This window comes from Octopus sinensis, linkage group LG3 (assembly GCF_006345805.1).
Source record: "Octopus sinensis linkage group LG3, ASM634580v1, whole genome shotgun sequence".
In the NCBI taxonomy this organism is placed as follows: domain Eukaryota; kingdom Metazoa; phylum Mollusca; class Cephalopoda; order Octopoda; family Octopodidae; genus Octopus; species Octopus sinensis.
This window is the reverse complement of record NC_042999.1, coordinates 45,795,639-45,808,588: the sequence shown is the minus strand read 5'-3', so window position 1 is coordinate 45,808,588 and position 12,950 is coordinate 45,795,639. Positions and strand designations below refer to the sequence as shown.

The following is a 12,950-nucleotide window of genomic DNA, read 5'->3' as shown; positions in this document are numbered from 1 at the left end:
TTGAAATACATTACTATTTTTCTTCAATTAATTTTGAAAACGATGACAAATTTAGCATAATAAGTTTGTCATGGTTAAGCTGATGTTTGGAACATAAATTAACATGAAATTTTGATAGTTTTTAATTTAGATTACTTTAAAGTATGAAGTTTGTATCACAAAATCAGAGGCTCCTTCAGATAGGTTGGTATTAAAGGGGTTAAAATGGTAAATTGCAACCAAGTAGCTAGTTGGCTGCCTTTGATTCATGGAGAGTCAACGAAATAGATGTTAAACAGCATTGTGTTATGTTTTGCTGTTTGCTTTTTTTTATATGAACAAAAAAAAAGTTTCCTATAACAATAAAGAATTCTGTCATAAATATGATAAAAAGGTGCAAATCTTAAAACTAAAAGAAAGTTATTTTCAATTTCAATCAATACTTAATGTATCTGATGCAAGGATGATTTCAAAAATAATAACAGTAAATTGCTGAATCTATAATAAAACATGAAAAACGTATTTAAATAGAAGCATAGGTTAAGATGATTCTACAAGTCCAAATATTTCTAACACCAACCGTTTGACTTCGGAATGGAATGACACAACAATATGCTAGTGGCAAGGCTGTGATCTTCTGATCAATAGTTGAACACAGTAATCACTCAATCACAATATCTTCTTAACTCTTACAAAAGCACTTTTACTGCTATGACTTTATTTGAATGTCAATACTGTATCGTGTTTTTTTTTTTTTTTTTTCTCTTAACCTACATTATTTTCAATATTCAATAAAATAATATTACCTTGTTTGCTGTGCGAGGGTTACAAGCTTTTGGATCAACCTGTCAATAAAATAAAAGGAGAGAATGACAATAAGAAAAGAAAAAAAAAAATTATAAAATCGAAAATGATTTTTAAAAGCAAAATTTTCTTTGTTGGTTCACAAAAGTAACTCATAGTACAACAAAAGAAGCTTTTGTCTGTTGCAGCCTTTGCCAGGAAAAAAATCTACTGGCTCTAATCTAATAGCTATTATAATGTCTACTATTCCAGTTTTTATATACAATTTACATTGTGAACATTGCTGCCTTTTGGGCCTAAGTGAAAATAAAAATGGTTAGAATCAGGAACTGAATAAAGTCAAAATATTAAGACTGTGTTCAACATATATTGACAGATTCAATACTTGGATGCATCATATTGTATTGTTGGGGTAACTGGATGTATTGGATTTTACAAAATACAGATATACCTTGTTCCAAGTGAACCAAAAATAAGTAGAAGAACCTCAGGCCTATGTCTCATCTGCATTATACAAACAATCATTCTCATTTTCAACCAAAGCCATCTAGTAAGTTTCTTAAAGAAAAACAAAAAGCTTCAACATCCAACTAAGGATTAGTACTGTGTTTCTTATGTGGGATAGGCACTCCCTTGTAAGGTGGTAGGCTTGTGAAGATTGGAAAAGGAACAGACAAATTTCTGATTTTGGCACAAATCCAACAATTTTGTGGAGAGGGAACAAGTCAATTACAACTGACCCCCCAGTGCTCCACTAGTACATATTTTATTGAATCCAAAAGGATGAAAGACAAAGTCAACTCCAGCAATCATTTTGAACTCAGAACATACGTGTGTTGGAGGAAATGCTACAAAAGATTTTATCTGATTCTACCAGCTCACTGCCTCTATTGTCTAGTTGGCATTCAGTTTACTCTGTCAAAATGTAATTGCTTATTAACCCTTTCATTACTGTATTTATTTTGAGATGCTCTGTGTTTCTCTCAATTATTTAAAATTATTTCTCTCAATTATTTTACGTGCCGGTGGCACATAAAAGCACCATCCGTTCGTGGCCGTTTCCCAGCTCCGTCTAGCACCTGTGCGGGTGGCACGTAAAAAGCACCCACTACACTCACGGAGTGGTTGGCGTTAGGAAGGGCATCCAGCCGTAGAAACACTGCCAGCTCAGACTGGGCCTGATGCAGCCTTCTGGCTTCACAGACCCCAGTTGAACCGTCCAACCCATGCTAGCATGGAAAGCGGACGCTAAATGATGATGATGATGATGATGATAACGTAGAATATGTTAGGAACATAAACCGGACTAAGGTTTGGTGGAAGATTTTAATTCAAAACTTTTGAAAACAAGACATTTGTACTACAGAGCCATAAGCCAGTTTCGGCCGGGTTGGTAACAAAAGGGTTAAGTCACTTTGCTTTACTTGTAGCTCCATGTTTTCTATGATCTGATTGCTTATTTCTTATTTGACATAAAGAGGTGTGAGAGTCTGAATCTGGTCAGTTTGTACATAATCAGGTCAAATATTTGGGCCAGACATGGACAGTTTAAATGCTAAAGAACTGAATTTTTAAATTTGGCCAAAACCATGGTGAAGAAGGAATTATATTATATTTTGTCTTCTTATTAATACTAAGGAGGAGCAGAGGGACAGAAATTCCACAAACATTTTGGTAAAGTAAGATTTGATATTTCTCAGTTTAAGAACCACTGGGTTTAGCACATATAGTTAACTCTCTTTTACTCTTTTACTTGTTTCAGTGATTTTGACTGCGGCCATGCTGGAGCACCACCTGTAGTCAAGCAAATCGACCCCAGGACTTATTCTTTGTAAGCCTAGTACTTATTCTATTGATTTCTTTTGCTGAACCACTAAGTTACGGGGATGTAAACACACCAGATTCAGTTGTCAAGTGATGTTGGGGACACACACACACACAAACATATACACACACATGCATATATATATGTATATATACGCGACGGGCTTCTTTCAGTTTCCATCTACCAAATCCACTCACAAGGCTTTGGCCGGCCCGAGGCTATAGTAGAAGACACCTGCCCAAGGTGTCACACAATGGGACTGAACCGGGAACCATGTGGTTGGTAAGCAAGCTACTTACCACACAGCCACTCCTACGCCTATATGTTAACATGATGTATTTTAAAGATTTAATTGAATATATAATGTGTCCTGGCCACTGTATTATATTTCTAGCAAAGGGATATCATGTATTTAGGAATGCCTGATTAAAACTTCACAGGTGAGCAGTAGTGATTCTAAGAAAGCATATGCAAATATTAAGAGAGTTTCAGTAACAACAACACAATGGTGACATATCCACATTAACTGAAACAGCTTACTCAACTGAACATAGAGCAAAAGAGCTATCAGATAAACAATCATGCTTGATTACTATCAAATTCATTTTTAAGGTTGCTATATTAATTAGGAGCATTAATTACGTTCTAATTAATGAGGTAAAAATCATTTTAATATACAACACTTTTTTGCTCTTTAATTTATTTCATTCACTGGATTGTAAGCAGCCATACTGGTACACCACCTTCAAGGGTTGTAGTCATTCATGGCAACTTCAGGTCTTATATTTTTAAGTCTATTACTTATTTTAGGGATCTCTTTTACATCCACCACTATGATAAGAATATAAACACAGACACTCATTTCATTTTTCAAATGAATGTTAATACAAAAACAAATATACAGAGAAACTGTTGTGTGGATGCCCCCAGATGATGAGGTAGGCTAGCCCAATACGTAGATATAGAGGGAGAAGTCTAGACGTCGGGAGTTGAGTAGGTCATTTGAACGTGCGATATAACAGAATCACAAACACACACACACACAGACACACACACACACAAACACACACACACATATGCATGCACACATACACAGTATGCCTCCACACAATTTCTGTCTACCAATCTCACTCAAAAGGTATTGGTTAGTTTGAGGTTAGAGTAGATGACACTCACCTAAGGTTCCACACCAGTGTTCCTAACCATTTTTTAAAGTATAGACACCTTTTGATTCCTATTCTACTCTACTGGACCCTAATGAACATTTGATGTTTTAACAAATCCTAATATCATCATCATTCAACGTCCATTGTCCATGCTGGCATGGGTTCAATGGTTTGACCGGAGCTGACAAACTGGGGAGTTGCACAAGACTCCAGTTTGATTTGGCATGGTTCCTACGGCTGGATGCCCATCCTAACACAAGCCCCTACAGAGTGTACTAACGCAAAAAAAAAAAAATGTCAAAATATTTTGTGTAATGTAGAAGCACAAACAGTTTTGGCTTGGCTGTTTGGTAAGTAGCTTGCTTACGAACTACATGGTTTCGGGTTCAGTCCCAATGCATGACACCTTGGGCAAGTGTCTTCTACTGTAGCCTCGGGCCAATCAAAGTCTTGTGAGTGGATTTGGTAGACGGAAACTGAAAGAAGCCCATCGTATGTATGTATGTATATATATATATATATATATATATATATATACATATAAATACATATATATATGTGTATGTGTGTGTATATGTTTGTGTGTCTGTGTTTGTCCCCCCAACATCGCTTGACAACCAATGCTGGTGTGTTTACGTCCCCATAACTTAGCGGTTCGGCAAAAGAGACTGACAGAATAAGTACTAGGCTTACAAGGAATAAGTCCTGGGGTCGATTTGCTCGACTAAAGGAGGAGCTCCAGCATGGTCACAGTCAAATGACTGAAACAAGCAAAAGAGTAAAATAGTAAAAATGCAAAATTTTATATGGACCTGCAAGAACCATATGGATCCTAATTCGAACACAGTGGAATTGAAATCAAAGCCACATGGTTGCAAATGAATTTCTAAACCACACAGCCATTCTTGTACCTGCATACTAAAGTTTGAACAACAAATTAAGAAATCTATTACTGAAATTACCTATGAAACAGAGAAGTATTTGTCTTGTTATGTAAAAATTAGTTGCTTCCAATAAAAGTTTCAGACAAAAAGAGAACAAAACTAATCAAACGGAATAACAAATACCATTTTACCAATTAGATTACAGAAAGCTAATTCAAATTTTAGTAGATGATCAAAAGTTTATCATCTAAATTCCTAATTTATATATAAACTTTATATATAATTTGTATACAAAATTTAAAATATCCAAGTAGTTTTGCAATAGTGAGAATGAGTATTTTTGTGGTGGTTAAAACTGCTAGAATTAATAGCCAAATGTTTCTATGAATCATGCCCTTAAAAATAAATCATGTCTTAGAAAAGGAACATACAAGGGGATAAGGGGATGTTGAAAAGTTCCTGGCTTTTGGTAAAAGAAAATACAGGAGAATCAGTTAATTATGATTTTGCTTAATATGTTCCCCTCTGAGATTCACACACTTATTGCAGCGGTCCTTCAGTTTTTTTCTAAACCTTGTAAAAGAACTTGGAAGGTCAGGCCTCTAACCAGGCCAATCACACAGCACCTTTAAAGCCAGGAACTTTCCAGCACCTCTTTGTGGCTGTGGCCAGAATGCACTGACAGAATTTACAGAATTGGCCTCATCCTGAACAGCATCAACACTTTAACCAGAGCAGTTTCTCTTGGAAATTTATATGATCACACATTTCAAAGAAAACTACTTTTAAAAGTAAAACATTTGTTGTTTACCCCACCACCACCACCACCACAATTACCTATTGTTAATTACCAAATAACCTTTTGTCTATCATACCAATGGCATCTCTGAATTATTCAATTGCTAAACATTTCTTCTTTTGAACACCAAAAAATATATTTCCTTCATAGAAGTGTGTTGTGTAAGGCTGGAACAATGCTAAAAGGAAAAAGCTACAAAAGGAAAAAGAAAACAAATCAAAGTTGCAGTTTCACTTTGTATTTCTATATTTTGGGGTGAAGACCCCTTCTTCAGGACATTTAGAAATGCTTTTTCCAAATGTCCTGAAGAATGGGTCATAACCCCATAATATAGAAATACAAGGTGAAACTGCAATTTTGTTCTGTTTTCTTTCTTTCTTTCGTAATTTACCTTGTACCTTCTCACATTGTTCTGGCCTTACACAACAAACTTCTTTAAAGTTATACTACACAATGCTTCACCAAAACTACCTCATTTTAATATTTCCTTTATAGGTGTAGGTGTGGCTGTGTGGTAAGTAGCTTGCTTATGAACCACATGGTTCTGGGTTCAGTCCCACTACGTGGTACCTTGGGCAAGTGCCTTCTACTATAGCCTCGGGCCAACCAAAGCCCGTCATATATATATATATATATATATATATGTATGTGTGTGTGTATGTGTTTATGCGTCTGTGTTTGTCCCCCCAACATCGCTTGACAACCGATGCCGGTGTGTTTACGTGCCCGTAACTTAGCGGTTCGGTAAAAGAATCCGATAGAATAAGTACTAGGCTTACAAAGAATAAGTCCTGTGCTTGACTAAAAGGCGGTGCCCCAGCATGGCCACAATCAAATGACTGAAACAAGTAAAAGAGTAAGAGTATTCACTTCCAGGATTCTTTGCAACCACTTCCTTTGCTGCGGAAGCCAGACAAAGTAGAAACATGTTTCAAGTTGTCTTTGGATTTTGCCAGGAAAAAATTTTAATTATCCACTCCTATTTCTTTCACAATGCATATATGCTTCTTTAATGTCTTCATAAAATATTCTGATACCAGTTACAAATTGCCCACCAACTTAAAATCTTCAACAGATCAATTGTTCTTTAATATACTGTCACTGTTTAACTGCCAAGTCAGACCTGTTTGAACAGACAATACTGACCTTGACCAACCAGTCTTTTTCTTTTTAGGTAGTGCAGCTTGGATAACATTATCCACTTTAAGAGTGATTTGAAGGAAATTTGACAGCTATTTCTAGTGAACCAAGAGACCACACAAAAGTAGAGTACATGTTTATTAAACTTTTATAGGTAGAGGGTGACAGTAACTTTGAAGTTTTGCCCTGAAAGCCTTCATCAGACAGTGTACGTGTGTGTATGTATGTATGTATGTATGTATGTATGTATGTATGTATGTATGTATGCATGCATGTGTATGTATATATATACACACATATACACATATATATATATATAATATGGGGGGGGGTTAGTTCATTTGTGATCTAAATGAATAGGTACAGTGGGTAAGTGCTATAGTAGGTCAACCGTTAAGTTCCAAGATCACAGCTAAGGGTTGGATCTTGGGATCCATGTTAGGATTCTATGTTATATAAATCCTTAAAATCCTTTAAAATGTTTTAGCCCGAATGCCACGGCCATGCTGGGGCACCACCGCTGGTGAGGGAAAATCGAAACCAAGGCAGAATAAGTATCTCAAGTCATTTAGAATGATTTAAAATAAATGACTGAAGATGCTCGTTCTGCTTTGGTTTTCATTTTACCTCCAATATTATACATGTATAATAATAATAATAATAATAATTCCAGTACATACAGACCGAACCATCAAAGCCAATAAACCAGATATTTTTGTGAAAGACCAAAACAATAAAGTTTGCTTATTGATCGACATGAGCATCCCCTGTGATCATAATATCTCGGCGAAAGAGTTTGACAAGCTCAGAAAATATAAAGACCTGCTCATTGAAATTGAGAAAATGTGGCATCTCAAGGCGGTTACAATACCAGTGATCGTAGGAGCACTAGGAATGATCAAGAAGGGAACCGAAAATTATATGAGAATGATCCCTGGCTTACCATCCCTGCAAGAAGTGCAAAAGATTGTCTTAACTGGTACATCACACGTATTGAGAAGAGCATTGTTGATGTGAGAACTATCACTACCCATGTATTTTAATTTAACTTAAAAAAAAAATTTTTTTCAAATGAACCAACTATTGAGTTTAGCTTACTGGCTTACCAATGTATACTATGAGTTTCTTTGCCCTAGGAGTCGGGAAGACACTCGGCAAGAAATGGAAGCAAATTTGAAAGAAGAAAAAAAAAATGATAATAATAATATTAGGGAATATGATTCCAAACTTACATGGAAGAATTCAATTTAGTAATAATAAATCAAATTTCACAATATATAATATATGTATATAAATTAGAGAAGAACCACCATGTAGCAATTCAACAATGATATAATAAAATTATACCATATAGAAAAAAAATTTAAATATACGATAAAACATTTACCTAAAACTAAATGAAGTACAAAATAATAAATAAATAGTATAGGCGCAGGAGTGGCTGTGTGGTAAGTAAATTCCTTACCAAGCACACGGTTCCGGGTTCAGTCCCACTGCGTAGCACCTTGGGAAAGTGTCTTCTACTATAGCTTCAGGCTGACCAAAGCCTTGTGAGTGGATTTGGTAGACGGAAACTGAAAGAAGCCTGTCATATATATATATATATGTATGTGTGTGTGTGTGTGTGTTTGTGTGTCTGTGTTTGTCCCCCCAATACCGATGCTGGTATGTTTACGTCCCCGTTACTTAGCGGTTCGGCAAAAGAGACCGATAGAATAAGTACTAGGCTTACAAAGAATAAGTCCTGGGGTCGATTTGCTTGACTAAAATGCAGTGCTCCAGCATGGCTGCAGTCAAATGACTGAAACAAGTAGAAGAGTAAAAGAGTATATAATTAATAATATACTATTCATTTATTATTTTGTGCTTTATTTAGTTCTAGGTAAATGTTTTATCGTATATTTAATTTTTTTCTATATGGGATAATTTAATTATATCCTTGTTGAATTGCTACATGGTGGTTCTTCTCTAATGTATATGTGTGTGTGCGCGCGCGTGTGTGTGTGTATTTATGCCAAACCCATACCACCATGGAACATGGGCATTAAATAATGATGTTGATGAAGTGTGTGGAAGTGTGTGAGTGGGTGTGTGTGCATGTATACATATATCTTACAAACATGTATATCATACAAATTCTTTATTTAACCAACCCTATTTTCTTGTCATATATAAAAATATATACATGTCACCAATGCTTAAACATCTGTGCAAAGACACACACAAGGTATCTCTTCATATGCTAACAAACAGATGGCACATGCATATAAATGCACATTTTATTCTACTATAAATACCGAGAGGAATTCTCTTTCAATAGTTAGTTCCAGCCTCTCTACCTGACAGGATCAGTTCCACTATTTTGACTGTTGTCTAACCAAGTTGCCAAAATGCTTCAAGTTAGCTTCGACCAAAACCCAAACTATAAGCAATAAAAAAATATATTACAAATGAAAGCATTCTTTGTAAAGAATTTTACCAATATCATAAACTCCTTTAGTTAAATTTTTCAACTTAGTCTTGACATTTTAAATATGTCGATGACATTTTAAATATCAACTTTTGAATTCAACAATTTAATTTTGACTTTATTAAGAACTTAACAAGCTCAAATCCAGTTTTAGTATGACAGTCAGGGTCTTTGAGATAAATTTTACAAGGTGGAGTAAGACTGCTTTCAGGATACCAGAGGCAGTGCCTTTCAAAATTAAAAAAAAAAAAACTTAAGAATTATTTATTTATTTATTTATTGAGGAGAAGAGGAGCTCATCAGATATTTGAGGGCTCCTCTTTGATTCTTAAGAACCTGGACCAATGTTCTGGCTAAACCCCAATTTTAAAAACTCTGACAATGATCATACCTTTGTAATCATTGTTCTGTCAATAAAATATTTTTATTATTTGTAAACCAGTTATTTTACTCTATGTGACTTACCAACAGAACTATATCTAAAACTGTCCTCAAATAACATTTTCATCAACTGGTTCTTAATATACATAGACAAGAGATTTCTAAACCAAGTGTAAAACCAAATTCTATAAAGTTATGATTTCAGAATATGGTGTTAAGCAAACATTCTTTGTAAAGGTTCTCAGTTTAAGGAAAATTGAATGATTGTAATGTAATTGCGATGCATATGCCCAACTGATATATTTAAGCTTAGATTCATACTTGATTAAAAGATCAAACTTCTGATGCTGTTTGTTCTTGGGAGACCATAACTGAGATATCAAGAAACCTATAACTGGAGGACAAGAGTTGTAACACATTCTCTTTTGAGAAAACATAATTGAGACAGACTCTATTAAGATGGTAGTAAACAAAGGAAGAAAACATTTAAGTATAAATCTGACTTTGTCTTTCTTCCCTCACCATCCCTCTCATAAGTTCTGATCAGATGTATAAAATAGTAAAAGCAAATTACTTTATATTTAATAAAACAGTAATCTGAACCAGTAAAAATTATGACTTTTTATTTGGTTTTAATGTCTAGAATGGACCAAAACTTGCAATGAATTATTGACCAAGCATTCCATATTCTATAATCAAAACTTGTTATGTATCTTTCCAATATCTATTCTGTACAGATACTAGATAAACACTGAAATTATTTCTACGATATAATTGGATAGGTTCCATCAAATAGAAAGATCAAAAGTGTTAATGTTTTTTTGGAAGACTGAAAGAAAAAAATACAATTGAGAAACTAAAGATAAAGAAGAAAAAACTCATCGACTGGAGAGACTAAAAACAATCAACATAAGAGGAATAAAAAAAATGTAAATAAAATAACTTGGCTAAGTATTCACAATTGAGAAATATAATGATTACTAATTATCACTAATATAAAAAAAAAGAAAGTAAACATTGAAAATAAATTTTGTTTAAAATGTTGAACTAGTAAAACAAACATACTCCAAGAAAAGAACACTTGGCATTTGTTTTCTGTTTGCTTTTTTTTTGCTTCATTATTTTAGCTTTATTTTGTTTGTTTGTCTCTTTAATAAACAATTAAGTAAAAGGTTTAAAATTACCTCACTCTTAAGAAACAATAAAATCTTGAAGATAATTAAAACAACAACGTTGGCAACCATAAGATAAAACAAAAATTAGTTGTTCCATAACAATGTAGATGAAAACACGGTTCTGTTGTTGACACAGGGCTAAATTAATCATACCAAATTGATAAGAGCAATGAGTAGATTAGTTTCTGTCAATAACAACGGAGAACAGCTGCGGTTTTCACTCCGCTAACAGTACCGTCTCTTTCTTTGGTTCACAACATTTGGCAAGTCGAAGTTATAAAGTGCAATATTTGTGTGCTTACATTAGGCTATGATGACCCAGCAGGAAAAGAAGACAAGATAAACATTCTTGATGTTCGTATGAGAAAGGAAAACAGCAAGGAAAATAACTGCATTCAATATATTTTCTGTTGCAATGCTTCAGCAGCAGGAAATGTACTTTGACTACACAGCTTCCACATTGCAATTTTTTACTGTTTACATCCATCTCATCCATGTTAACTGTAGGTGGTAATGATATGTTTTTTTGCAAATTTCTACATATGGCATGCGTAGACCTTCACAATACAACAACACATTGAGATGTTTGAAATGTATATGCTCTTGTAGTGAAATTAATCTTGCAGGGTGGTGTACATCTCAAAGTTTTCAACAAAAAAAAAAAAAAAAGAAAGTAAACATTGAAAATAAATTTTGTTTAAAATGTTGAACTAGTAAAACAAACATACTCCAAGAAAAGAACACTTGGCATTTGTTTTCTGTTTGCTTTTTTTTTGCTTCATTATTTTAGCTTTATTTTGTTTGTTTGTCTCTTTAATAAACAATTAAGTAAAAGGTTTAAAATTACCTCACTCTTAAGAAACAATAAAATCTTGAAGATAATTAAAACAACAACGTTGGCAACCATAAGATAAAACAAAAATTAGTTGTTCCATAACAATGTAGATGAAAACACGGTTCTGTTGTTGACACAGGGCTAAATTAATCATACCAAATTGATAAGAGCAATGAGTAGATTAGTTTCTGTCAATAACAACGGAGAACAGCTGCGGTTTTCACTCCGCTAACAGTACCGTCTCTTTCTTTGGTTCACAACATTTGGCAAGTCGAAGTTATAAAGTGCAATATTTGTGTGCTTACATTAGGCTATGATGACCCAGCAGGAAAAGAAGACAAGATAAACATTCTTGATGTTCGTATGAGAAAGGAAAACAGCAAGGAAAATAACTGCATTCAATATATTTTCTGTTGCAATGCTTCAGCAGCAGGAAATGTACTTTGACTACACAGCTTCCACATTGCAATTTTTTACTGTTTACATCCATCTCATCCATGTTAACTGTAGGTGGTAATGATATGTTTTTTTGCAAATTTCTACATATGGCATGCGTAGACCTTCACAATACAACAACACATTGAGATGTTTGAAATGTATATGCTCTTGTAGTGAAATTAATCTTGCAGGGTGGTGTACATCTCAAAGTTTTCAACAAAAAAAAAAGAAAAGAAAAGAAAATATAAAAATAAAAAGCATGGGCATCAGAACAACTGCAGTTTCTGACTTTATTAGTCTTTTGTCAAGCTCTGCTTAACCTTCTGCTGTCCTGAAATTGCTGCAGTATACAGTTACAGAGAAAATGCTACTCGGCTTACAAATGAATTAACTGACAGCTATCAAACTTATACTAATATGCAAATTAGCCTACTGGTTTATTTATTTATTTATTTATTTATTTTCATTTACTTATTTTCTCATGTGGCATTTGCCATAAAGGCAATTTCCCGTATTATAACAATAAATGGATTTTTTCTTTTTTTTTACCTTAATTCCTTACCTGTAGTTAATTCTAAAAGTAGAACTTTTTGTAGACTAAGCCAAAACTAGATACAGGAGTACAATATAAAATTTATTCAATAATGTAAATGTGTAAATGCCATTAAGAAACTCAAAAAGACTTATCAGGGCTTGCTCCCGTCGCACCAAAGATGCTACTCTTTTGCAAATAAAACAATCTTATAATCTATTACATATTCACAAAGCCAGCTTGAACTGTAGCAATATGGAATATGTGCTAACCAATTAAACAATAAGAAACCTAGAGCAGATTTGACCTCTTCCTAAACTCGTTCCAGTCTCCTTCATACTCTCTTCACCAAACTGCATCTACCCCAATCACCAATTTTTAGCTTCTATCTTTGACTTGCTTCAGTTATTTGACTGTGGCCATGCTGGGGCACCAGCTTGAAGAATTTCTAATTGAATAAGTTGATCCCATGAATTTTTGTTTTCAAACTTGGTACTTATTTTATCGGTCTCTTTAGCTGAG

At 34.1% G+C, this 12,950-nt stretch overlaps 1 protein-coding gene across 1 annotated transcript in view; it reads right to left on the bottom strand.

The window, feature by feature from the left end:
* LOC115209444 (putative mediator of RNA polymerase II transcription subunit 26) overlaps positions 1 to 12,950 on the bottom strand; it is a 581,370-nt gene that overhangs the window by 270,616 nt on the left and 297,804 nt on the right. Inside the window, exon 4 of the mRNA XM_036500957.1 lies at positions 786 to 824. Within this exon, the coding sequence (XP_036356850.1) occupies positions 786 to 824 (39 nt within the window). The remainder of the gene's footprint in view (positions 1 to 785; positions 825 to 12,950) is intronic.